We start from the raw sequence: 24,661 nt of genomic DNA, 5'->3' as shown, positions 1-24,661 counted from the left end.
TCACTGTCAACATTCAGCAAGTTGCACATGAAAATGACCAGTTCAGTGATAGATATGTTGGAGTTCACTACCATGGGTCAGATAAAGAAACAGAAAATTGGAAGCAAAATGAATTGCTTAAAAAAGGCTTGCATTTAAATAGCACCTTTTTACAACCACAGGTGTTCTCAGAGTGCTTTACAGCTGATTACGAGTGAAATGCAGTCACTGTTTACCAATTTGCACATAGCTAGGTGCCACAAACAAATAAATGGTCAGAAATCTTTTTGAATGACACAACAGCAAAATATATTGATTTGAGGGATAAATATCGGCCAGGACACCGCGAGCTTCCTTGCTCTTTCTTCTTCAATAAGTGCCATGTGATATTTTATGTCCATCTTGGTGGCAAGATAGAATCTCAGTTTAAATTCTCATCTGAAAGATGGTGCCTCAGACAATGCAGCATTCCTTTAGCACTGCATTCGGAGTTTTAATATGCTTCCGAAAAGTAATCAGTTCATAGGGGCGGCACGGTAGCACAGTGGTTAGCACTGCTGCTTCACAGCTCCAGGGTCCTGGGTTCGATTCCCGGCTCAGGTCACTGTCTGTGTGGAGTTTGCACATTCTCCTCGTGTCTGCGTGGGTTTCCTCCGGGTGCTCCGGTTTCCTCCCACAGTCCAAAGATGTGCGGGTTAGGTTGATTGGCCAGGTTAAAAATTGCCCCTTAGAGTCCTGAGATGCGTAGGTTAGAGGGATTAGTGGGTAAATATGCGGGGTAGGGCCTGGGTGGGATTGTGGTCGGTGCAGACTCGATGGGCCGAATGGCCTCCTTCTGCACTGTAGGGTTTCTATGATTTCATAGGGAATACATTTAGATGGGATAAACTGCTTGAAGACATACTGAGTTGTCGAATGTGAAAAAACTGTCAATAATATGGATTACAAAGATGCTTGTTCATCTTGTAGAAGAGACTATCTGTGCCTCATAAGTGGATGTGGTGAGGCACAGATATGCTGAGTGGTGCAGAATTAAAGACAAACTATTGATTAACAGAATTGCATGGTTGAACTGCAACCAAATGCAAAAATGCCAAATAGGGAGGTATACTGATCTTGTTGACAACAGGAAAGTTTGTTAGTGAGCCACTCAGCTCACTTAAATTTATTGCAAAGGGACCTTTAACTTTTAGTTTAATCATATCATGTAAAGACATTGACTGTCATGAAATAAGGATGGCAAAAGGTATAAAGGTACTGAACTATACTGTGAATTACTGTGAATTATTGAGGTTTAATTAACCTGTGTACTGACAAAACATCGTTGCTTCTCATCATTTCCTTTAATTTGATAAGGTGCTCATTCAGTTATAATTGGAAGTTAATTACTGTTGAAAAATCTCTGGATTGTTTAGGAAGTGAATGGTCTTCAAGTGTTGTTATTTTGAATGTGAAAGGGCTCTTAATTGTCTTTTTTTTCTCCTTTCTGCCAGCAAAGCACGATTGTTTGCCACAACCGTGTGGATCCCAATGGTTCCCGGTACCTACTGGGAGATATGGAAGGTCGTCTGTTTATGTTGTTATTGGAGAGAGAGGAGCAAATGGATGGGAACATCACTGTCAAAGACCTCCGTGTAGAACTGCTCGGAGAGGTCAGGACTGCAACATTACCCTTTTAGTGAACTTGTGTTGACATGTGGCTATTTGTCTGAGATAATAGCCAAGGATAGTAGCAATTTAATGTGCTCAAATGACATTTACTTTGCCATTATAGCAAAAAATTGGCACATTTAAAATAAATGAGTTAACATTGCATTAAATGGTGCATGAAAAAGTGTGGTATGAACATTGTAAGCATTCATCTGCCAATATTAATTCCTAATAATTTTTTGAGGGAAATCATAGATCATGTTCTTGCACTAGTTATTGTGTTATCATACTGCAATGACTGAATTATTTTTGCCATTGACTATAGTTAGAGGAACTATAAACACAGATTTGATGGTGGCTCTTTCACCCATCAGTAACTTTATGGGTTTGTTATGCTGCAGCATGTAAAACCTTTCATCTTTCTGTGTAATTCTCAGGAGCATTATATGCTTTTAGAATGAATAACTTGGATTCAGCAATGAGCTATAAACACAATGTTAATGTCATACTATTATGTTAAATCTCACTTGTCCTTCATAGACAAGTATTGCTGAATGCTTGACCTATTTGGATAATGGCGTTGTATTTGTTGGATCTCGTCTTGGAGATTCTCAGCTTGTCAAGGTACGTAATTTAACCATAATAGCTCTCTTTACCTGCCAAAGTTTCACAAGTTTTATATATATATAGTCTTATTAACTTGGTGCAGCATGTTACTGGACTAATAACTGTGGCATTGAGTGGATGTTTCAATCTAATGAGTTTGTGGCCTTTCATCTCATACAGAGTTAAGAGGTGCTACCTTTATATTCTCCTTGTATCCACTATCTGGGAATTATTTGACATTGGGTGGGGGATGTGGGTGGAGGAGCATTACATGATCAGTAAAATTATATTCATAGATAGAAAAGCATATGTAACAAACCAAGATATTGTTGATATTTTTCTACATCTGAGTTATCATGTGAAACATTCTGTTCCCCTGATAGGTATTTTGTTATTTCTGACCTCTGTTGACTTTCCCTGCTGAGTTCACTGGCTCCTATTCCTCTTCTACTGAGAGATGTGTGACATTGACCCTGGGCGATTGACCGTCTAATTTTAAGTTTCCTCCCTATGAATGGACTGTTCGTGGGTCTTTCCCATTTGCTGATGGGACAATTGAAATTGGAGACAATGATGTGGAATTCAAACATTTCATTCACTAATTTGGTGTGATGGAATATTTCACACATGGTTTATGGAATACTACGGCTTCAAGGGGGCTCGTTGATTTGCAATGGATTTAAACATATTCAGCTGATTCGTAGAGAGCCTGTGATCAAGACCATATGACAAAATTAAACGAGTACTAAAACACGAGTAATTGGGGTTTTTGAGATCACACAAACATTCATTTTCTCCACCTTAACTAAGTACATTTCGGAAGTACAAACTCAAGCCAAACGTATGTTTACTCAGGATACTTGCTCAGCATCAGAAACATGCAAATTAAAGTGGCATAAAACATCTTGGCTAAAAATATTCAGTTTTAAATCTGTCTTTGTTATAGCTAAACGTGGACAGCAATGACCAAGGATCCTATGTTGCTGGCATGGAAACCTTCACCAATTTAGGCCCTATTGTGGACATGTGTGTAGTAGATCTGGAAAGACAAGGACAGGGCCAGGTAAGGTGGAGCGTTTCAACCTACAGGCAAGTTTTATTGTAATTATAGTGTGTTGGTGAGGCCTCACCTGGAATACTGCATACAGTTTTGGTTTCCTTACCTTAAAAAGGATATGGTAACATTGAAGGGACTCCAAAGGAGATTCACCAGGCTAACTCCTGGGATGAGGGACTAAATGGTCTGGGTCTGTATTCCTTGGAGTTTAGAAGAGTGAGAAGTGACTTTATTGAAACATATAAGATCCTAAGGGGGCTTGACAGAGTAGATGTGAGATGTTTTCACTAGTAGGAAAGTCTTGAATAAGCTTACAAGATAAAGGGTCGGTCATTTAAAACTGAGGTGTGCAGAAAGTTCTTCTAGCAGAGGGTGGTGAATCTCTGGAATTCTCGTCTCAAAGTATTTAAAGTGAAGGTGGATCAATATTAGAAAGATGAAGGAATAGAGAACAATGGGAAAATGGCACAGCAAAGAAGCTGAGGCCGGCATATATCAGCCATGATCATATTAAATGGCGGGGCAGGCTTGAAGGGCCCGGTGGCCTACTTCTGCTTCTTGTATTCTTGTGTACTTTATGTTAACTGAGAGAAAACTAGCCTATATTTCTGACCCGTGCATACCAATAAGGACATTGGATTTGGTTTGCTTGTGAAGTCCTTCATGGTCAAGTAGCTTACCAATAGTCACTGTCTGGGCTCAACCACAACAGTGGTCACTTTCAGATACAGGAATGCAACAAATATCCAATTGATTGCACCTTAGAGTTGAGAAAGTTAATTGAATGTTTTCACACTCAAGATTTGTTAATTAGGAAAAGAAAATACAAAGTCTTGGCAATTTCAAACTTTGAGCAGTGAAAATGCACCTGGTGACACACCTTTCTGATAGCATGGTTATAAAATTCTGGGTTTTGCAAGAATGTTGTATGTGTATGTGACTGATCATATCATCTTTCTCAATAAAGCTGGTTACTTGTTCAGGAGCGTTTAAAGAAGGTTCTTTGAGAATAATTCGGAATGGAATTGGGATCCATGAGCACGCTAGCATCGATCTTCCTGGAATTAAGGGTATGTACTCAAAATCCACCAAATAAAAGGCACCAGCTTTGCTGTGATTGAACGTGTTTTATAAACAGTTCAGTGACCTATTAAGATTTGTTTATGTGTTTGATAGTTTTGAAATAATTTTGATTCAGTCTTGCTTGCTTTGCTGTTCCCTATACCCAACCAAAATGGATAAAATGATATTTGACTTCAGTGTTCTGCCTCTGATGTCTTAATTAATTTTGTGATTCCAATTCTATCCAAGGTATGAATGTAACAGAAGCTCTTCAGATTTTTTCCTTTGGCAGATGCAGACTCTGATTGGGTTGTGGCTCCACATTCACTGGCATACCTGTGATTGCTTGTTTAGGCAATCATTTGTGTGAACAATCAATCAGTCTGGATCAGTAACCTTGATTGTTTCTTTCCATCACTATCCTAGGCATTTTGAGGCCAGTCATTTTGGCCCAACTGCTGCTCCTGCTGTGATCAACTCATTCTGGCAGATTGCAGGGATCAAAACTGGGTGCAATCTTTTGCTCTGTGTGGGGGTAGTAACACAACATGTGATGTACTTGCTTGAACCATTTGTGGGGGAGATGGATTAAATAGAAAATCTGTAGACATGTAATTAGCTTGAGTGACCAGCTGGTGAAATACTGTTACTGAGTTTTTCAAAAAAAGCTTTTGCAATGTGCACCCCAACATTTTTATAATTCCTACAACCAATTGTAAATTTATCCCTTGCAGCTGAGGTTCTCGCATGAAGAAGGGGCACTTACTGATATACCAGAATGAACCAGCTAGTCAATAACGAGAGAAAGGGGGATAATTAGGAAAAGTGAATATGTGCCCTCTTGTTTTTCTGACTGCATAATGTTAACAATTTTTACTTTTTTTGATGCTGGGGATCACTGAGGGAGTGCTGCCTTATTGGAAGCGCTAGCTGTTGGAATGGATGTTGAATCAGAGCTTGGTCTGCTTATTTTTGTTGTTCAGTGGGCATTAAAGATCCGGCAGCATTTTTTCAAGACGATCCAAGAGCTCTCCTCTGATGGCCTTACTCAGCCAGTTCCTTACTCAGCAGTTGCACCAAAAAACAGATTAAGCTGTGTGCAAAATGAGTATTCTGTTTGCATTTTGAGATATATTTTTGCCACAAATTGTAAGTTTTTCTTTACTTCCTGATTATTCTGTCCTTCTCAGGTCTATGGCCACTGCGTTCTGATTCCACTCGTGATACAGATGATATGTTGGTACTGTCATTTGTTGGACAGACTCGGTAAGGAGTGTGTTAACATTTTTACTTTATTGTTCTGTGCATTGGCTTCTGCTTTCTAATTTTCAGCTGATGAATAATATCAAATTTGTGACATGGGTTAGTTGGAAAAGTGACAAGATGTGCAGGGGGTGGGATGTGGGGAGGGGTGGGGGAACCTGCAGAGGGGGCAGGCCATGCAGCTGAGGGAGAGGTGGGAGTGGGACGTGCGGGGTGGGGTTTGGAACGGAAAATGCTGGAATGGACATTACTGCTGGTAGATTGTTCAGGAAATTTTCAAAATCTCGACATAACCACTGGCACACCATGGAGCCATGAACTGTTGGGAGTTAGCAGCAACTGTGTTCTGTGAAGAGCATGCCAGAAAATATACATGCAACGTTTGTTTACCAGTGTGTTAAAACAGTAATGAGAGTTATCTTGCCTTTAACTTAAAGCACTAGTTTCGTACGAAGCAATGTTTATTATTTTTGTTACTTTTGGTTTGTTTGTTACAGTAAAAGTCTTAAAGGAATTGCACAAGATTTCAAGTTTTAAGAGTGGTCATTGGGGATTCAAATATCTCTAAGTTATTGGTCTCTATGGGGATTGTTACAATTTTCAATTTGAACATATAGTTACCCTTTTATTGAGTTCTCATATAATTGCCTTTCTATTTTGTTCCCTCTTTTGTCCATTTTGTTTTTCATGGTATGGTAAATGGCATTTGACTTGTTGCCCGGTTTTATGCCAAAGGCAAACTAATGGTTGCTGGAAGTCACAACTAAACTAGATTAATTCCTTTTTTGTCCTGCTGCTTCACTTTGCCTACCTTCTTCTGTGCATGTGATTTCTTGAAATAGTGCAGATGGAATCAGAAACTTGAGTGTAATTGAAACACAAAGCTAAAAATTGACTGAGTTCAATCATTTTTTTGGAAGAAATAAACTGTTTTCACTGGCATCTTGCATTCTCACTAACCTGGTGTGAGCAGTCAATAAATGTTTTGTTTTCATGACCTGCGATGAGTGACCTGCAGGGGTGGGGATAGGTCCCTAATCTGCCTCTTCCAAACTCAAATCACCAGCTGTAACTCACTGTTCTAGTGTTTTCCTTGAACAGAGGAATCCACCAATTTGGGTTCCAGTTAACCCAGGAATCTGATGAGGAAAACTTGGAGAGAGAGAAATTTTATTGAAAAGACTGACTTTGAGCATGTATTTTCACTACCTGCAGTGTGCTGATGCTTAACGGGGAGGAGGTGGAAGAGACTGAAATGCCAGGCTTTGTTGATGACCAACAGACCTTCTACTGTGGAAATGTGGCCCATCATCAACTCATTCAGGTGTGAAAGATTCGGGATACAACATTTATTTGTCAAGTAGAAGCATATTATATCTTGGTACCATAGAATCCCGACAGTGCAGAAAGAGGCCAACTGGCCCATTGAGTCTGTACCGACTCAAAAGAGCACCCTACCCATGTCCTGTCCTTCCAACCTATTCCTGCGAATTTATCATGACCAATCCACCTAACCTGTACATCTTTGGACTGTGGTAGGAAACAGGAGCACCCGGAGGAAACCTGTGCAGACACGGGGAGAATGTGCAAATTCCACAGAGTCACCCAAGGCCAGAATCGAACCCGAATCTCTGGCACTGAGAGGCAGCAGTGCTGACCACTCTGCCATTGTGCCGCGCCATAAATCTGTGGCCCCCATCTGCCAACTTGTAATGGGGTAGTATCAGTCATTCAAAGGAAAAAGTGCTGCTGTTGTAGCATTTGTAATTTTAAAATTAGTATATGGCACAAAATGTGAGAACAAATGTAGCTTAACAGAAATGTACTACCATCGGGTTTGAAATTCTATGCCTTAAGTTTTTCTGTTACCAGAAAACAATAATTGCATAATAACCATCCCATAACAACTACTTTCATCATCATAATTTATTTTTTTCTAATCTGAGTTAAGCCCTGTTCACATAAATCGGATAAATCTAAACCAACCAGTAGCTGCCCTATCTGTGTACTCCCAACAATCAGCAAAGTGATGAAACACTGTCAACAATGCCACCACGTGTGACTTGGTCACCAGTAATGTACTAACTGCTCAGTTTATTTTCCACCATATCGCTCGACGATAGACCTTATTAGCCTTTGTCCAAATACGGACATAAGACCTCATTTAAGAAGGTGAGATATCCTACATTATGCAAATATTATCTCCAGTGCTTTAGTGACTTGTGTCCAAATTTGGGACTTTTCCTCTTCCTAAAAGTTTTTGTATTATCCATGCTAGTTTGTGTGTCTTAGGATGAGTAATTAACTTGTATCCCTTATATACTATTCATTGCCAAGATTCAGTTGTAGCAGTTATGTGGTGTTTAGTGCCTTTCAAGTGCTAATGAGTGTTTCATCGTGCAGATAACGTCTGGTTCGGTGCGACTGGTCAGCCAAGAGCCCAAATCACTGGTTAGTGAGTGGAAGGAACCAAATGGAAAGAATATCAGTGTTGCATCCTGTAATAACAGCCAGGTAGTTGTGGCAGTGGGCCGTGTATTATATTATCTGGAGATTCACCCTAAAGAACTCAAGCAAATCAGGTAATTGACCCATATAATGGTGACCTAATGGTAAAGGAATTGTAATTACAATAGTCATGGGACTTGCTTCTCCATTTCACATCAGCCACCCTGTTATCCATCAATGTAAATATGCCACTTTGTGGAGGAGGTGCAGGGCAGTTTTGTGCTATTACCCATACCAGTTAAAGCAAGAATTTACACTTGTATCGCCCTTTCTTGGTCTGAGGCTGTCCTAAAATGCTTTACAGACAATTAATTACTTTTGTATTGCAGTGACAAGGCAAACATAGTTTCACAGCAAGGTGGAGAAGGCTTGAGGGATTGTGTGATCTACCACCTGTTACGATCCCAGCTATTTTTTATTTTGGACAGTCCAGTGCCAGAATGGAACACTGGCTCAATAGACCGTAACTTTTATTTTTTAGAGACACGGATGAAAGGAATCACAGGACTGCCAAATAACTTTTAACAAAAGAAAATACATTTATTAAACATAAAACGATTGACTGTGATACAATACTCCTTCACTCCACCTATATCTTGACAGATGTACATGCATTTTTAAGGATAACATAAATTACAAATATATTTTATACTATAATGTTCTCAGTAAGTACACGGTCCATGTAAATCAACAATCAAAATGTAGTCAGACGCACCACACTCTGAAACCAAATCTTCCCTAGATGCTTTTTACAGAGCCAGCTGGTCTAATTGGAACTCTTGATTTCCACACGAGTGTTTCCACTCTTGAAAACCATGTCTTAGAATCTTCTCCCAAACGATGGTTCTTCTTGGATGCCTTCACCAAGGATCCACTTCCAGGATTTCAATCTTTTTTTCAGTATTCCTCTGCCTTGGATTGTCACGTGCATTCAAGCTTCCATGCAATCTCTCAATTACCCAACCACACCAATAGAACACCACTGTATCACAGGCTGTATTAAGGTGTTGCCAACCATAAGTCAGATGTCTGGCTTCGTGCCTGCTGGCTTTACCAAGTCTGACCGTTCAGTTATGTTTTTACTGGGGGCCTACATCTGCCCTTTAACTTCAATGAACAGTACCCTATTCAGATTCAATTTCTTTGCCCCTTTGACTTCAGTCTTCCTGGGATTCTCTTTCATTCCCTGGTTTCTGGAACTATCTTCTTACATTCTGGGACTTGCTTTGTATCCCTTACACCAATGTCCTGTCTCTCTGCTGGCAATTTCTGTGGTAGCTTTTTTTCCCCCCCCTCAAACCTGGTTCCAACTGAACCAAAAGTATTTATGCTTTTCAGGTGGGCCACTGGTTGCTAAGCAACAGCTTAGTCTTTCTTTACACCTTGTTTTGTTTTCACATTTAAACACTAGATTGTGCCTGAATTGTAATTAAAGTGACCAAAAGCCACAGACATGCAGGCTCCTTTGATAAACATGAAGCTAACAAAAGTTTTAACCTTTTCATATACTGAAATACAAAATTAAACTTACTGAAAATGATATCTTGTTTCTAATACCTACAAATATAGATTACTTTAAACTTCCTTTCTTTCCTGACAGACCCCTATTTCTTATGATTAGATTCCACAAACACCTGATTGATTAAAAAATGTGTTGTCAGGGGTATGTTAGAAGCTCTCTTTCTTCAAGTAGTGCTATTGAATTTTTTCCTTTCGTTTGAGCAGGCAGATAGGGCCTTAGTTTAATAACAGAAAATGTTGGGAGAACTCAGCAGGTCTGGCCGCATCTATAGAGTGAGAAATAGAGTTAACATTTCAAGTCCAGTATAACTCTTCTCTGGAATGGTTGACAATGCACCAAAATCAACATCTGTGACTGTAATATTCCATCTGTATGGGGTTGAGATTTTAATATATGTCATGTACTCAAAGCTTGGAGTGGAACTTGAACTTGTGACTTTCTGGTCAAGAACTTGATGACTAAATTTGAATTGTGGAAACTTGCATCTTGAATAAATCCACTTGCAATAAACAAGGACTTACATTTTATCATTCTAAGATGAATTTGAAACAACACCTCGTGTTGCAAACTAATAACACCCAGCAGCTCAATTCCAGTCCTCCTTCCAAACCCAATAATACTTCACTTGTAAATCCATAATATTTGATGACAATTGCATTGATCTTAAAGGTGTAACTTCAAAGAAAACAAAACTTCATAACATGCTGACAGAGTATATCTAAAAGGAAAATGTGAACCTAGGACTTTGGAGGAGTGAATGTTCCTATTTTTTGCTCTTCCAAAGCTTACTGTAGTTATGGGCAAATTGGGTAGTCAATTTTGCTTTGTAATTTGCAACCTAATCTGCTTTACTGATGTCCCGTGTTAATGTCAGAGAAGATAAATCTATTGTGAGGGAGGACAAATGGATTTCTGATGTGAGAATCCTTTATTTGTAAAACAAAAACCCCATAACCGTCAGTATAAAGTTTTTTTTGAATGAAGATAAATCAATATTCTAATCATAAAACTTGAGTTTGGAGACAGACAGCAGTGGAAATTGACCAAATATCATTTAAAACAAATTTCCGCCAGCTTTATAGAGATGGAACATGAAGTGGCTTGCCTAGACATCACTCCATTGGCTGAGGGTAGCAGTATGTCACCCTTATGTTCCGTCGGGCTTTGGACAGATATTTCCGCTCGGATCCTCAAACTACCATCATTTGAAACGCTGCATAAAGAAATGCTTGGAGGAGGTAAGAGAGAAGCAACATTACTATGGGATTTATTGAGTTTTTACTTGGGGCATATTTCATATTTTCTAATTTTAAACACATTGTCCTTTGTTTATCATGGACCAGGATTTGATGAAGGGAATTATAATCTCTTCAATTGTATTTTAAACTCCTTGCCATGAAGGAAGTCAAGGAAAAATGTTAATAAATTAAACAAATGGTTTAAAATTTTTAACAGAACATTAAGACTAGTAATTTGGCTTTTATGCATCACAGGTCAGCTAAGTATTTGGCAACAATGGATTAGTTTTGATAAAACAATTTCTGTGGTTGAGCAAAAGTATTTTGTTTTAATCATATTCATGTGCATAATTATGAGTGTGAGAGCAAGGGAGACAACAGCAAAACCTCTGATTCACCATGTAGAAAAACCCATTAGTTTTTTGATGAATGTGACGATTGCAGTTTCAAGCTTAAGAGAAGTTATAAAGTTTCTTGTGATAACTACACAGTACTTCTAAAGTGCACATGTTTAAGACTAATTGCAGCAATAATGCATGATACGTTACATTGTGGATAAAATCTTATGGTATGTTAGATCATAAAATGGACTTTTATTCTTAGATTTCTGACTTTAGAACAGTCAAATAAAAATTTTATATTCTAGCTTGGCATTTGCACATAAAGCAAGAGAAGTATACTGTCTTTCCATTCCAGAACGCTAGTCATGTCATTGCTGTACTGCTAATCTGCCTTCTTTCATATTCAGATGTGTATATTGCTGTTTCAAAGTTGAAATGAGCTAAAGATAAAAGTGGAGACTTTAGAGAGGGGCTGGGACCTGTACTTTAAAAAAAATCGCACAATATTTCTATTGGTTTAATATCAACATGTACGTTTATTTCTGTTAACCAGTCCTTGATGATTATTATTGATTGTCTCTGAAACATAGCCACTTCCCTCCTTTGTTTCCTGCCATTCCTTTGTTTTCACAGAGATCATTCCACGATCCATTTTGATGACAACATTTGAAGGCAGCCATTACTTGCTGTGTGCTTTGGGTGATGGTGCTCTCTTTTACTTTGGACTTGAAATAGAAACAGGTAAAGAAGTAATCAGGGAAATGTGGCTGCCCCAGATGTATATGTAGGCTGTTAACAATAGAAAGGTTAATATCAAAGTGCTCAGTGTTATTGCTTTATACAGTCTTACTGCATAAAAGTGCTATGAAAATATTTATTATTTAAGAAAGGATTTACATTTATTTGCGATTTTGTTATCTGGAGGATTCCTGATTCTTTGGGTAACAAGGAGTGAAAATATTGTGCAAAAAACATTCTAGCAAAATTGAATCTAATGGATGAAAGGGGCTGTGACTGTGTGGATATGACATTGGCTGCAGACCAGATAGAAGGGAATTATGGTGAACAGTTGATTTTTGGACTGGGAAAAAAACATGCAGTGGTGTTAGGACTATTATTTCTTTTGAATTTGGTTATGCAGGGCACGACTTCAAAGTTTGCAAATAATATGAAATACAGAAATGTATAAACAGTGAGGAGAATAGTAACAGGTTTATTGAACTTATCAGATAGAACTGGAGTGGAAGCAAGTCACCCTTGATCTTGAGGGACTGTCCAAGAAGAGTAACTGGTTAGGACATTGACAACATTTTCAGGGTTTTGAGGGGGAAACAAAGCAGGGGTACGGGACTAATTGAATTTCTCTGTCCAAGAGGCAACATGTGTACGATGAGCCATATGGCCTCCTCCTGTGCTATAAGATTCTGAGGAAGGAAAATTAAAGGGCTATCCAATAGTAAATTGTGTTTGACAGATTGATGTGTGCATGCTCAGTTTTTGTTTCACTGGGTTGCAACATTTCCCCCCTCCCTTCCAATGGACTCATCAGTAGCTCAGTCACTCTGCTGTCTGACATCTGGTCCTTATGGTCACCTCTCAAGTGCTTCAGCCCACTTGTCAGGCAAGGCCTGTGATCACAAATTTGCTGCCTGTATTACTCTTCTCTCTTGGGCAAACCCCCTAAGCCAGGAATGATGTGCTTTTACAATAAAAATGAGTTCTCAGGTGACTGAGGAGTACAATATGTGGTCTACAGTCTTAGTCATTGGTGGGGCAGAATGTAGTTGGAAGAGTGGGTGGGTCGGGTGCCCAGTGAACTAGCTGAGTTGAGTTTAGAGTATGATGAGCACACTAAATTAAATTCTGTCTGGATTAATGAGAAAAAATGCGCAGATATCCTTTTTCTGATCACGAGCCACTGCTAAAAAGCGATTGTGTGGATGTGATCAGACTCAACCATAGTCACACCATGGACAAGTAGTCCGCCAATGCTGAAGAAGAGTCATTTGTGTAAAATACAAGAGGGTAACAGGTGCCTATGGAACTGTACTGAAACACGAGTCATGCAGTTTAGCAGAGGAAAGAAAATTGGAACAGGGAAAAAGAGACAAATTAATTCTGATTTTGATTATGACTCATAGCAATAACCTAATGCTTTTAAATTGTATTTTTAAATTAGGTTTGCTGAGTGACCGAAAGAAAGTCACACTGGGGACCCAGCCAACAGTGCTGCGAACCTTCAGATCTTTATCCACCACAAATGTTTTTGCCTGTTCTGACCGCCCCACTGTCATTTACAGCAGCAATCACAAGCTTGTTTTCTCGAATGTTAACCTCAAGGAAGTAAACTACATGTGTCCCCTTAACTCCGAGGGATACCCTGATAGGTTAGTGGTGAATTAACAAGTTCCAGTGGGTGGAGACACTCAAAAGATTGATTCCTTTACCAGAAACAATTTTCTAATTGCACATAGAGTTTGCTGTATAGATTTGGGTTGATCTTTTATTTGCTAAAAATCATTCATGTTTTGTCACTGTCCATCTTGATTTCTTCACTGAAATTTCTCACCACCTAATCTTCTGTGATTGCTTTCTGATTTTCTTTTGTTCCTCTGTCTGACAGCTTGGCCTTGGCCAATAACAGCACTTTAACCATAGGAACCATTGATGAGATTCAGAAACTTCACATCCGTACAGTTCCCCTTAATGAGTCTCCAAAGTAAGTGTTCCTCATCATTGTTCTTGTCACCACAATCACATATAAATAGTTTCAAGATGTTGGCTTTGTTGTTAGTATTAAATATTGTAACTGTTAAATGCATTAAGCTTTCTTTATATTGTGTGCAGTCATGGATGACTTGGCTCTGGGATTGCACTCTGATGTATCCTGTTGCAGCACCAGCCAGCTTGTTGAACTATGTTGAAAGCTGTTTTAAAAAATATGTTGTTCTGTTTAATTCTAGTGAATTCATTAGAGTATTCCTAACTGTGAGGAACTTCTTGGTCTCAAATGATGACAAATCATATATTGAAAATCCCTATCACAGAACAGTTTAATTAGGGGTGAATGGGGTAAAGTACAATCCCTAAATCATACAATCTTTTCCATGGAGCTGGTTTGACATTTTGATTCTATGATTTGTGGTTTGGGAATGACTGTTTGAAACAAAGCTAGATTGTGGATTTCCAACATTTGTACCTTTATATTGAACTATGGATTATGTGGTCTGGAACTCAATGATGTATGTGACATGTCATTGTGCACAACAGCTTTGTTGACGAAGCTAGATACTGTTTTCAATAGGATCATGCATTCCTTAAACATGTTTTTCTGCTTTGAGATCTCCAATATGTTATCTGTACATAATGTCATAAATTTTTTTCATACAAATTAAAAAGGTTTATTTACAATGCCTTTCTGCTTACCTATTTGCTTTTGAGACCCAAAGTAGTTATGCAAACTGCCAATGATCTTGCTACGGATTTAATGTACAAATTTGAAGGTTGCAGATGGTTCCATGCATTTTAATTGGAAAATGGTAGTTATTTCACTTACCTTCCTCTGTTTAGTCAATAATGACACTCAGGAAGGCAATTCAGGATGTTTCACAAAGGTCAAATATTAATTTTTTTGACGGCCGAGGTCATAATATTTTGATGGTGATCTCATATCTATGCTTCAATTTTGTTGTAACTGATAACTCATCTGAAAGGATGCCAAATCATTTCTTTGCACTTGAATCTCAGTGTTGTAGGAAAACCTACCCACATGTAGCAACCTGGACAGTGTTGAAACATATAGTCAGGATGCTCCTGGATTGATCGGGACACAATTGAGCATCAGGGATCACCAATGAAGCTTGGTGAATGTGATTCTGTTATTCATGTGGTCAATCTGCTAAAACGAAATGACACCCACTTGTATTCTTAGCTGCTGTCCAGGCTAAGTACTGGTGCTATAAATTGTTTAGTTACCAGAAGGTCAGTTGTAGACCTTGAAGTGTTCTCATTCAATGTGTTACTGAGTTCATCCATTTTTAGATTATTGGCTCTGTATTTTTTTACAGTAGTTGTGTATCTATATGGTTTCAATACATAAGTCACTTATTAAAGTTATTTGAAGATAACTTTTATGCAATCCATGGGAGGATCAAATATGACCTTTGCTTTGAAGCATTTGCTTCAAGAGATTGGAACAGGTTTGAAGTGATTAAAAGCCCCAGTAACAAATGAGCACATCATTGTAGAGGTCAACAATTTCCTTTTGATAAATAAATTGCATCGTGTAATATACAAGTATTTAGTATAGAAAATATGAAAATCTCAATCAGCACTTTTTGGTGACTGCTGTTCATTCGGAGAGGGTTATCCCCTTCACCAGACCCACCTGGACCTCAATTTCCACAATGTGTTTCCAAGAAAGTAGTAGTTTAAATTGTGCTTGCAGTCCACACAAATTAGAAGGTTTTAGCTTAATTTATTACAGACCAGGAATATTAATTGATTATGTCTGAGCAGCACTTGGGGCACTACTACACTTAGTCTTAGCGTGCAACAGTTGGCCTGAACATCTTGAGCTAGAGAAATAAAATTCAACCAGGATTTCATTTCCTATTTGCTATTCAATGGCTCCTGTGGGACAGATTTGAACTCAATTTCAATCTCAATCCTATGTTGGAATGGCCTGCTTATACATGCACACTTTGATGGAATGTCCTGTTACCCCATACATGAAAGGTCATTTAAGGTGTAGTTTGGTGCAAGTGATACCTGTGGTACTACACTCAGCAAAAGCCAACAAAGACAATGGCAGAAGAGAGAAAGCTGGCACAAAAAAATGCAGGTGCTGAACCCAAAAAAAGGTATCAACATATTGTCTGTGTTGACAGCCTTTGTAAACATTTGATTTGAGTTTTATTTTTTAAAAAAGCTTCAGCATTTATAAAAGATTCTTCAGATTTACGAGAACAGAATTTTATTTTAACAATTATGTGTTGAAACCATTTTGATGCACAATGCAAATGCCAGTGATGTGCAATAAAAACAAATAATGGTCGTCAGCAGGTCAGTCAGCAATTAAGAGAAAGGCAGGTTAACATTTTGGCTGAGATTTCTCAAATGTTTTATTGGAATTTTTTTTCCAAACGCCCGCACATGTTCGTTAATTTTTGTTTTTATGTCGGGTATGGTGACAGTTCGGAGGCTGCCTGTCTAATCAGGAAAATAAGCAAGGTAATAGTTTTGTTGCTTGTGTTGACACAGAGTAACAAATAGTTGACAACAAGTTACACGGCAATAATTCAGTCGAGCACTTCTATGCAATCTGTCAGAACACAATTGAGTGTTTGTGATGCAGCGAGAGATGCGCAAACTCATTGCTGGACTTAATTTGTTTTTTTGAGTTGAGAATAATATTTTGTGATGTTTTGTGCTCATCAGGATGGTTTTAGTGCTTGGAACAGAATACTTCAATTTCAGGGACAGTTTCAACACATCGCACCTGGGTCAGGTGCAATACATTTCCTATGCTGTGCTACAACAACCTGGTTGATCCAAACTGTGACCAATCTAAATGATATAACCATGATAATACCAAATAAGGATAAGTTTTATGTCACTGATGGCAACTACATTTAGATTGCCCTTTCTTCAGTGTCTAGTTTTTTGTTCCTGCGATTTTAAAAAAAGTGAACTGAATTTCATATTAATTATGCTTTGGGCATACTGAGCATAGTGGAGAAGTGTAAAATAAAGGATAATAAAGATAGGATTTATAGAAAAAGACAGTGGAGTTGGTATGTTTTATTAACTGAATTTAAAGGGTGTCTTATGCATGATATTCTATTGATTCAGTAAGAAGTCTCACAACACCAGGTTAAAGTCCAACAGGTTTATTTGGAAAGAAGAGCTTTCGGAGCGCTGCTCCTTCCTCAGGTGAGGGAGCAGCACTCCAAAAGCTCGTGATTCCAAATAAACCTGTGGGACTTTAACCTGGTGTGAGACTTCTTACTGTGTCCACCCGAGTCCAACACCGGCATTGCCACATCATGCTGTTGATTGAAATACTTATGCAAAAGTATAAAATATTCTTTGTAAAGCCTGCAGCAAAATTTGCTCATCCTAATTTCCTTTACTTTATTTTGTGCTTTCTCTTACATTTTCCTTTGCTTGTTGCGCAGGAGAATTTGTTACCAAGAGGCATCACAGTGCTTTGGTCTGGTAAGCAGCAGAGTGGAAGTGTTGGACTCAAGTGGAGCTATCACTGTACTGAGACCAAGTGCTAGCACTCAGGTAAATGCTTACTTAGAGAAGATGCTTTAAACTTTTAGACATTAAAATCTTTTAAAAACAGACATGCATTGAAAAGTGGACCACAACTGTTCAGAAGGAATAAAGGTGATGGCCTAGTGGTATTATTGCTAGACTATAAATCCAGAAACTCAGCTGGGGCCCTGGGTTCGAATCCCGTCACGGCAGGTGGTGGAATTTGAATTCAGTGAAAAATATCTGAAACTAAGAATCTACTGATGACCATGAAACCATAGTTAATTGTCGGAAAAAACCATCTGGTTCACTAATGTTCTTTAGGGAAGGAGATTTGCTGTCCTTACCTGGTCTGGCCTACATGTGACTCCAGAGCCACAGCAATGTGGTTGACTCTCACCTGCCCCCTGAACAAGGGCAATGAGGGATGGGCAATAAATGCTGGCCAACTAGCACCATCCATGTCCCACAAACTAATATTAAAAAAACTCCAGACCCTCATGTATCCTTTGCTGTAGAGAGGATTTTTGGACAAGGTCAAGATCTGTTGGAGCTTAGTAAGGATTAGGATGATGGTTGATTGGGGCTTAGTACAGGACAGGATACAGTAGCAAGGTTTTGGGTGGTTAGCAGTTTGGAAGGATGTCGGAGGAATCCAGTCTAGAGGTTAAAAAGATTTTGTCAAATGTTTATGTGATCATGGGCATAAAGTAGGTCATAGGGCAATATAATGCTGCAGGGCTGGAGGTAAGTGTTCTTAGCAATTTATAGGGCATAAGGTTTAACGCTCAATTCAAGGTCAGAGAGAATGCTGTGATTTATGTTTGGTTCAACCAGAACATGCAGAAAGAGTGATGGAGGCAAAGACGGGTGTGAAATTAAAGTGTTGATCTTCCCTGATGTTCAGCTCTTGAACATTATGCCTCATTCACAACTTGGTGCCCAAGTGGCAGTCCAACAGCATGGAAATGATCTAGGCGAGAGATGGAACTTTTGTTTGGATGTGCAACTGAAGTATGTCATGTTTCGAGAAAGAGAAAGGAACCATGCATGAATCTAAAAGTAATAAAGGAAAACAATTGCTGTCTGTCAGTGGTTTCATGATGGCAGTTAAAGGATTTCCTTGGTGCCCTTGACCACAAAATGGTGCCCTTGACCAGGAAGGTCTCGCTGGTTTGGGCTAAATTGAAAGCAGGCTGAAGGAAACTTTGAGCAAGCTTCGGTTAAAAGTCAGGATTATGATAGAAAATACATGAGAATTGGTTAAAAGTTAATACAGGAGGAAAGGAGAGATTGCAAAAACATTGGCAAGCAAAATGAATCCTAAACATATTTTAGTTGTATAATGTGTAAGAAGTTAACTTGGGCAAAAATTGGACCTATTAAGACCCAAGAGGCAGAGGACCTGGTTAAAGTATTAAATGATTACTCTGCACTTGCCTTTTGAAAGGATGTTGTTGAGATTACTCTAAAAGAGGAGAGGGAAGTTATGATCAGGACAGTAATAGATGGAAACGAGGTACTAAAAGGATCATTGAAGTTGGTGAGTCACCTGGTCCAGGTGAAAAACATCCTCGGTTGTTGTAGGAAGCACAACAAAAATAGAGGTATTGGTCGTAATCTTTAATACCTCATTGGAAGCAAGGAGTAGTACTAGAAGACGAGTGTGTTGCTAATGTTATACCATTACTCAAGAAACAGATTGAGGATAAACCAAGAAACTACAACCAGTGAACCTAACATCGGTGGTGGGGCAGTTATTGAAATGGAAAAATAAACTTCCATTTAGAGAGGCATGGGCAAATCAAATAGAGCCAAAATGGATATTTTAATGGTAATATTGATTTTCTTATTTGAGTGGAGTGGACTTGATGCGACAAAATGCAATGCAGGAGACTTATTAAGAAGTTAGAAGCTCATGGAATTGAGAGGAGAGTGGTGATGTGGATGTTTGCTTACTGACAGAAAGCAAAGAGTGGTGGATGGATGTTTTCAGACTGGGAATTGGTTTGGAGTGGTTTCTTGGAGTTAGTCTTTTTATCCATTACTTTTTGTAACTTTTATTAATGATTTAGGTAGAAGGAGCAGCATTTTAAAGTTGCAGATGATGCAAAACAAGACAACTAATGGGTATTGAAGAGGACAGTTATAGACCTCAGGATGACTCGGGCAGGATGGTAACATGGGCAGAAGATTGGCATCTGAAGTTCAGTGTATTTAAGTGTGAATTGGTACGCTTTCCAAGGCATGATTTTGAATAGATGAGTAAAGTTAGCTTCGTCGACTTGAATCTTGGAAGGCATACTTTTTCAGAGATTACCTTTATTTAACCATTAATATACAGATTAAATAAGAAAAGACAACTCAACCTCTCCTGGAGACTTAAGTGCCTTGTTTTTTTAAAAGTATTTGTTCGCGATGGCTAGGCCAGCAATTATTGCCCATCCCTCTTTGTCCTTGAGAAGGTGGTGGCGCTGCCTTAAACCGCTGCAGTCCATGTGTTGTAAAAACACCCACTATGCAGTTAGGAAAGGAGTTCTAGGATTTTGACCCAGCAATAGTGAAGGAACGGTAATATAGCACAATGTCAGGATGGTGTGTGGCTTGCAGGGAAACTTTGAGGTGATACTGTTCCCATGCATCTGCTGCCCTAACGTTCTAAGTGTAGAGGTTTGGAAGGCACTGTCGAAAGAGCCTTGGTGAGTTGCTGCAATGCATCTTGTATACAATTGGCCAATTTACCAGATGGATGATTACTCATAATCTATTGAATCTTTAATGCCCTTTTTTCCATTAAACTAGGACTGATATGTTCCAGCTGACAGTCGTGCGGATGCTTTGGTTCTTGTATTATTTGTATCTACATTCACATCTCAGTGATTCCTTCAGGCATGCTCCAACCTCTTTTCAAGATTATTCAGAGTTTAGTGGGGTTACCTCATAATACATGTTACCTGCTGATGCTCTGGGCTTTATTATCTCAAAACGTTTCTGATTCCATGGCAACTCAAGATTTGTTCGTGATTACTGACTGCCTTTGACAGATAATGCTTGTTGAAGTGCCTTGATGTTCCTGTTTCACAGTTTGCAGTTAATGTAATCCAACCATCATTAAAGTTCACCTTCCTGTTTGAGATGTTTAACATAGTTTTCCCCTTCAGCAGAGACACATTGGTGTTCATATCCATAAATCCTTTAAGGTGACCAGGCAAATTGATTAGGTGGTTACAAATTACTTGGGTTTATAAATGCAGAGACTATAAAAGCAAAGGCACCCTTGAACTTTATAAATCATATATTTTAAAATAGTCTGGAGAAGATGTAGCAGAAGCATTATTACAGATATATTATTTGTTTTAAAAATGGTGTTAAGCCAGAGCATTGGTGAGGAGCTAATTTTATAGTTATTCTTGTGGGAGATTAGACTTATCCAGTAAATTAAACAATCAGCTTAACGTGATTAGTTGAAAAAGTAATACAATCTTTACTAAAAGGGAAAATGGAACCAAAATTGTAATAATGAATAGAAATCAAAAACATAATAACTAGTCAACATTAATTTCAAGAGGGAAAGTCTCATTAAATTTTTTGAATAGTAACAGATAAAACAAAGGTAACACAGTCAATGTAATAACTCTAGATTTACTAATGTCTTTGATATGGTACTGTGCCTCATCAATAAGGTCAGTGTTGGGTGACAACTAATGGTGAACATCAGTTCTGGTCTCTATTATTAACAAATTTTAAAATTTATTTCTTGGGATGGAAAAGTTGCTGCACGTGTTGCCCATTCTACAGAGGTGGTGGTGGTGAGGAGGGATGGGATGAGGAACAAGTGGAGGATAATATTGGCATGAACTGGTTGTGCTGGATGGCCTTTTTTTCCTTTATATTCTATGTCATTCTATAGTTAGGCTCCAGCTAACACACACTGGACAGTTTTGGGCTCCACACTAAGGAAAGATATAAAGGCATTGGAAAAGGTAGAGAAAAGACTTTCCAAGATGTTACCAGGGTTGATGGACTTCAGTTAGAGGAGAGGTTGGAGAAGGTCAATAGCTCTCCTTGGCATAGAGGATGGTTAAGAGGCAACCAAAAATAAGTGCTCAAGATGGTGAGATATTTTGATGCGAGTAGATAGTGAAAATTGATTCCCTCTGACCAGATGTTGTAGAATTAAAATTAACAAAAGATGTAGAAGAAATATTACAATAAATGTTGTCACCAAGTTGTTGGGATCTGAAATACCGTACTTGGAAAGGTGGTGGAAGTTGGTTTGATAAATAATTTTAAAAGGGAGTTGGACAGGTCCTTGCGAAAGTGGAACTGTCCTTCACAGAACTAGAACAACAAACATTGACCTAAATGTGCAATATGTTTCTGAAATTCTGAACATTTTGATGCTTCAGTGAGCTGCCAGAATGCCAGTTGATTCCAACCAGAGGATGCAGTTGGCCTGCGATACCGATAAAAACAAAGCAACTAAAATAATTCATTGGATATATTTAAATTGTTAGTACCCTTGTTGACACACAAATAATTAATCGTAGGCAGTGATGCTGTGCTATCTGCAATTTGTGAAGAGTGCAAAGTGCTTTGATGGCGCTTTGATACCCCTTAACATTTCTTCCCCAAGGCCTCTAACCCAACCTATATCTTACCCAATGCATATCTTGTTCAAAGAACACTCAGCAATGCTGCAAGATGTATATCAAGGAATGATAACATATAAATCTGATTGTATAGTTCTCTAAAATGAGAGCACCTATTTAAACCATGTAACCATTGTCAAGTGGAGACCAGTTATTTCTCTGGGGGAAGAGGGGAAAATGAAAATGTAGGACATGGTTGCATTACACACTTATATTTAAATAGAGTACTTTCTCTTAATAGAATCTGAGATGACCATCATCTGTTGGTAACATTCCCTTATTGTAATTAATTGTAGAGCAAGTAAAAGAAAAATAACAGCACTGAAGGCATGTTTGTAGCAAATCTCTCAAAGGTCACAAACTGGGGAGGCAAGCTGCAATGATCACAAAGCTGTAATGAGGACCAATGTTTAAAAGTATTATGTATGCACACTGATTTGTTAAAAGTAGCAAGGCTCTCTGGCTATGAATGTCCTGTATTCTTCATTTCTTGCCTTGTTGAACTATGCCTTGTTCTCCCCTCAGGCTCTTTCTACCAGTGTTAGCTCTAGTAAGCTGTTCCCAAGTAGTACTTCACAACACGAGAGCTCATTTGGGGATGAAGTGGAAGTCCACAATCTACTAATCATAGACCAACATACTTTTGAAGGTAAATAGAGTCAGTTTTTTGAAGTTTCACCAAGCATCTTTCTATTTCACCTAACTGCTGCCAGAATGCCAGTTAATTCCAGCCAGAGGGAGCAGTTGGTCTGCAATACTGATAAAAACAAAGCAACTTAAAAGCAACCAAAATAATTCGCTGGTATTTAAATTGTTAGTACCCTTATTGACACAAATAATTAATAGTAGGTAGTGATGCTGTGCTATCTGCAATTTGTGAAGAGTGCAAAGTGCTGCCAGCATACCGATTTGTTTTTTAAAGTTTAGTTCTCTGTCAAATACTTGTGGCTATAGCTATTTTAGGGATTATTCTTCTTTAACTATAATATTTTACAGAACTAATTATTTCTCATGTTGCGTTTGTTATGCTCCTGCTTTTAGAATTAGAACAGTACAGCACAGAACAGGCCCTTCGGCCCTCGATGTTGTGCCGAGCTTTGTCCGAAACCAAGATCAAGCTATCCCACTCCCTATCATTCTGGTGTGCTCCATGTGCCTACCAATAACCGTTTGAAAGTTCCTAAAGTATCCGACTCCACTATCACAGCAGGCAGTCCATTCCACACCCCAACCACTCTCTGCGTAAAGAACCTACCTCGGACATCCCTCCTATATATCCCACCATGAACCTTGTAGTTATGCCCCATAGTAACAGCTACATCCACCCGAGGAAATAGTCTCTGAACGTCCACTCTATCTATCCCCCTCATCATCTTATAACCCTCTATTAAGTCGCCTCTCATCCTCCTCTGCTCTAAAGAGAAAAGCCCTAGCTCCCTCAACCTTTCCTCCATAAGACCTACCCTCCAAACCAGGCAGCATCCTGGTAAATCTCCTCTGCACTCTCTCCAATGCTTCCACATCCTTCTTATAGTGAGGTGACCAGAACTGCACACAATATTCCAAATGTGGTCTCACCAAGGTCCTGTACAGTTGCAGCATAACTCCACGGCACTTAAACTCAAACCCCCGCTAATAAACGCTAACACACTATAGGCCTTCTTCACGGCTCTATCCACTTGAGTGGCAACCTTCAGAGATCTGTGGATATGAACCCCAAGATCTCTCTGTTCCTCCACATTCCTCAGAACCCTGCCGTTGACCCTGTAATCTGCATTCAAATTTGTCCCGCCGAAATGAATCACCTCGCACTTATCAGGGTTAAACTCCATCTGCCATTTTTTGGCCCAGCTCTGCATCCTGTCAATGTCTCTCTGCAGCCTACAACAGCCCTCCACCTCATCCACTACTCCACCAATCTTGATGTCATCAGCAAATTTACTGACCCACCCTTCAGCCCCCTCCTCCAAGTCATTGATAAAAATCACAAATAGCAGAGGACCCAGCACTGATCCTTGTGGTACACCGCTGGTAACTGGTCTCCAGTCTGAAAATTTTCCATCCACCACCACCCTCTGTCTTCTATGAGATAGCCAGTTATTTATCCAATCAGCCAAATTTCCCTCTATCCCACACCTCCTTACTTTCTTCATGAGCCGACCATGGGGAACTTTATCAAACGCCTTACTCAAATCCATGTATACGACATCATCTGCTCTACCTTCATCTACACACTTAGTTACCTCCTCAAAGAATTCAATCAAATTTGTGAGGCAAGACTTACCCTTCACGAATCCGTGTTGACTATCCCGGATTCAGCTGCATCTTTCCAAATAGTCATAAATCCTATCCCTCAGGACCTTTTCCATTAACTTACCAACCACCGAAGTAAGACTAACCGGCCTATAATTACCAGGGTCATTCCTATTTCCTTTCTTGAACAGAGGAACAACATTCGCCACTCTCCAGTCCTCTGGCACTATCCCCGTGATTTGGCGATGCCGGCGTGGACTATCCCC

General features: G+C 39.0%; 1 protein-coding gene across 1 annotated transcript in view; it reads left to right on the top strand.

The window, feature by feature from the left end:
- The window catches only part of ddb1 (damage-specific DNA binding protein 1), a 73,144-nt gene that overhangs the window by 22,566 nt on the left and 25,917 nt on the right, over positions 1-24,661 (top strand). Inside the window, exons 7-19 of the mRNA XM_078220521.1 lie at positions 1,473-1,631; positions 2,170-2,253; positions 3,182-3,298; positions 4,260-4,362; positions 5,545-5,620; positions 6,833-6,941; positions 8,021-8,199; positions 10,722-10,885; positions 11,860-11,967; positions 13,406-13,613; positions 13,850-13,945; positions 17,406-17,517; positions 22,668-22,791. Of these exons, the coding sequence (XP_078076647.1) occupies positions 1,473-1,631; positions 2,170-2,253; positions 3,182-3,298; positions 4,260-4,362; positions 5,545-5,620; positions 6,833-6,941; positions 8,021-8,199; positions 10,722-10,885; positions 11,860-11,967; positions 13,406-13,613; positions 13,850-13,945; positions 17,406-17,517; positions 22,668-22,791 (1,639 nt within the window). The remainder of the gene's footprint in view (positions 1-1,472; positions 1,632-2,169; positions 2,254-3,181; positions 3,299-4,259; positions 4,363-5,544; positions 5,621-6,832; positions 6,942-8,020; positions 8,200-10,721; positions 10,886-11,859; positions 11,968-13,405; positions 13,614-13,849; positions 13,946-17,405; positions 17,518-22,667; positions 22,792-24,661) is intronic.

Source organism: Mustelus asterias, chromosome 9, assembly GCF_964213995.1.
Source record: "Mustelus asterias chromosome 9, sMusAst1.hap1.1, whole genome shotgun sequence".
NCBI classification, from domain to species: domain Eukaryota; kingdom Metazoa; phylum Chordata; class Chondrichthyes; order Carcharhiniformes; family Triakidae; genus Mustelus; species Mustelus asterias.
Note: the sequence above shows the minus strand (reverse complement) of the source record. Positions and strands in the feature narration are given on the sequence as shown.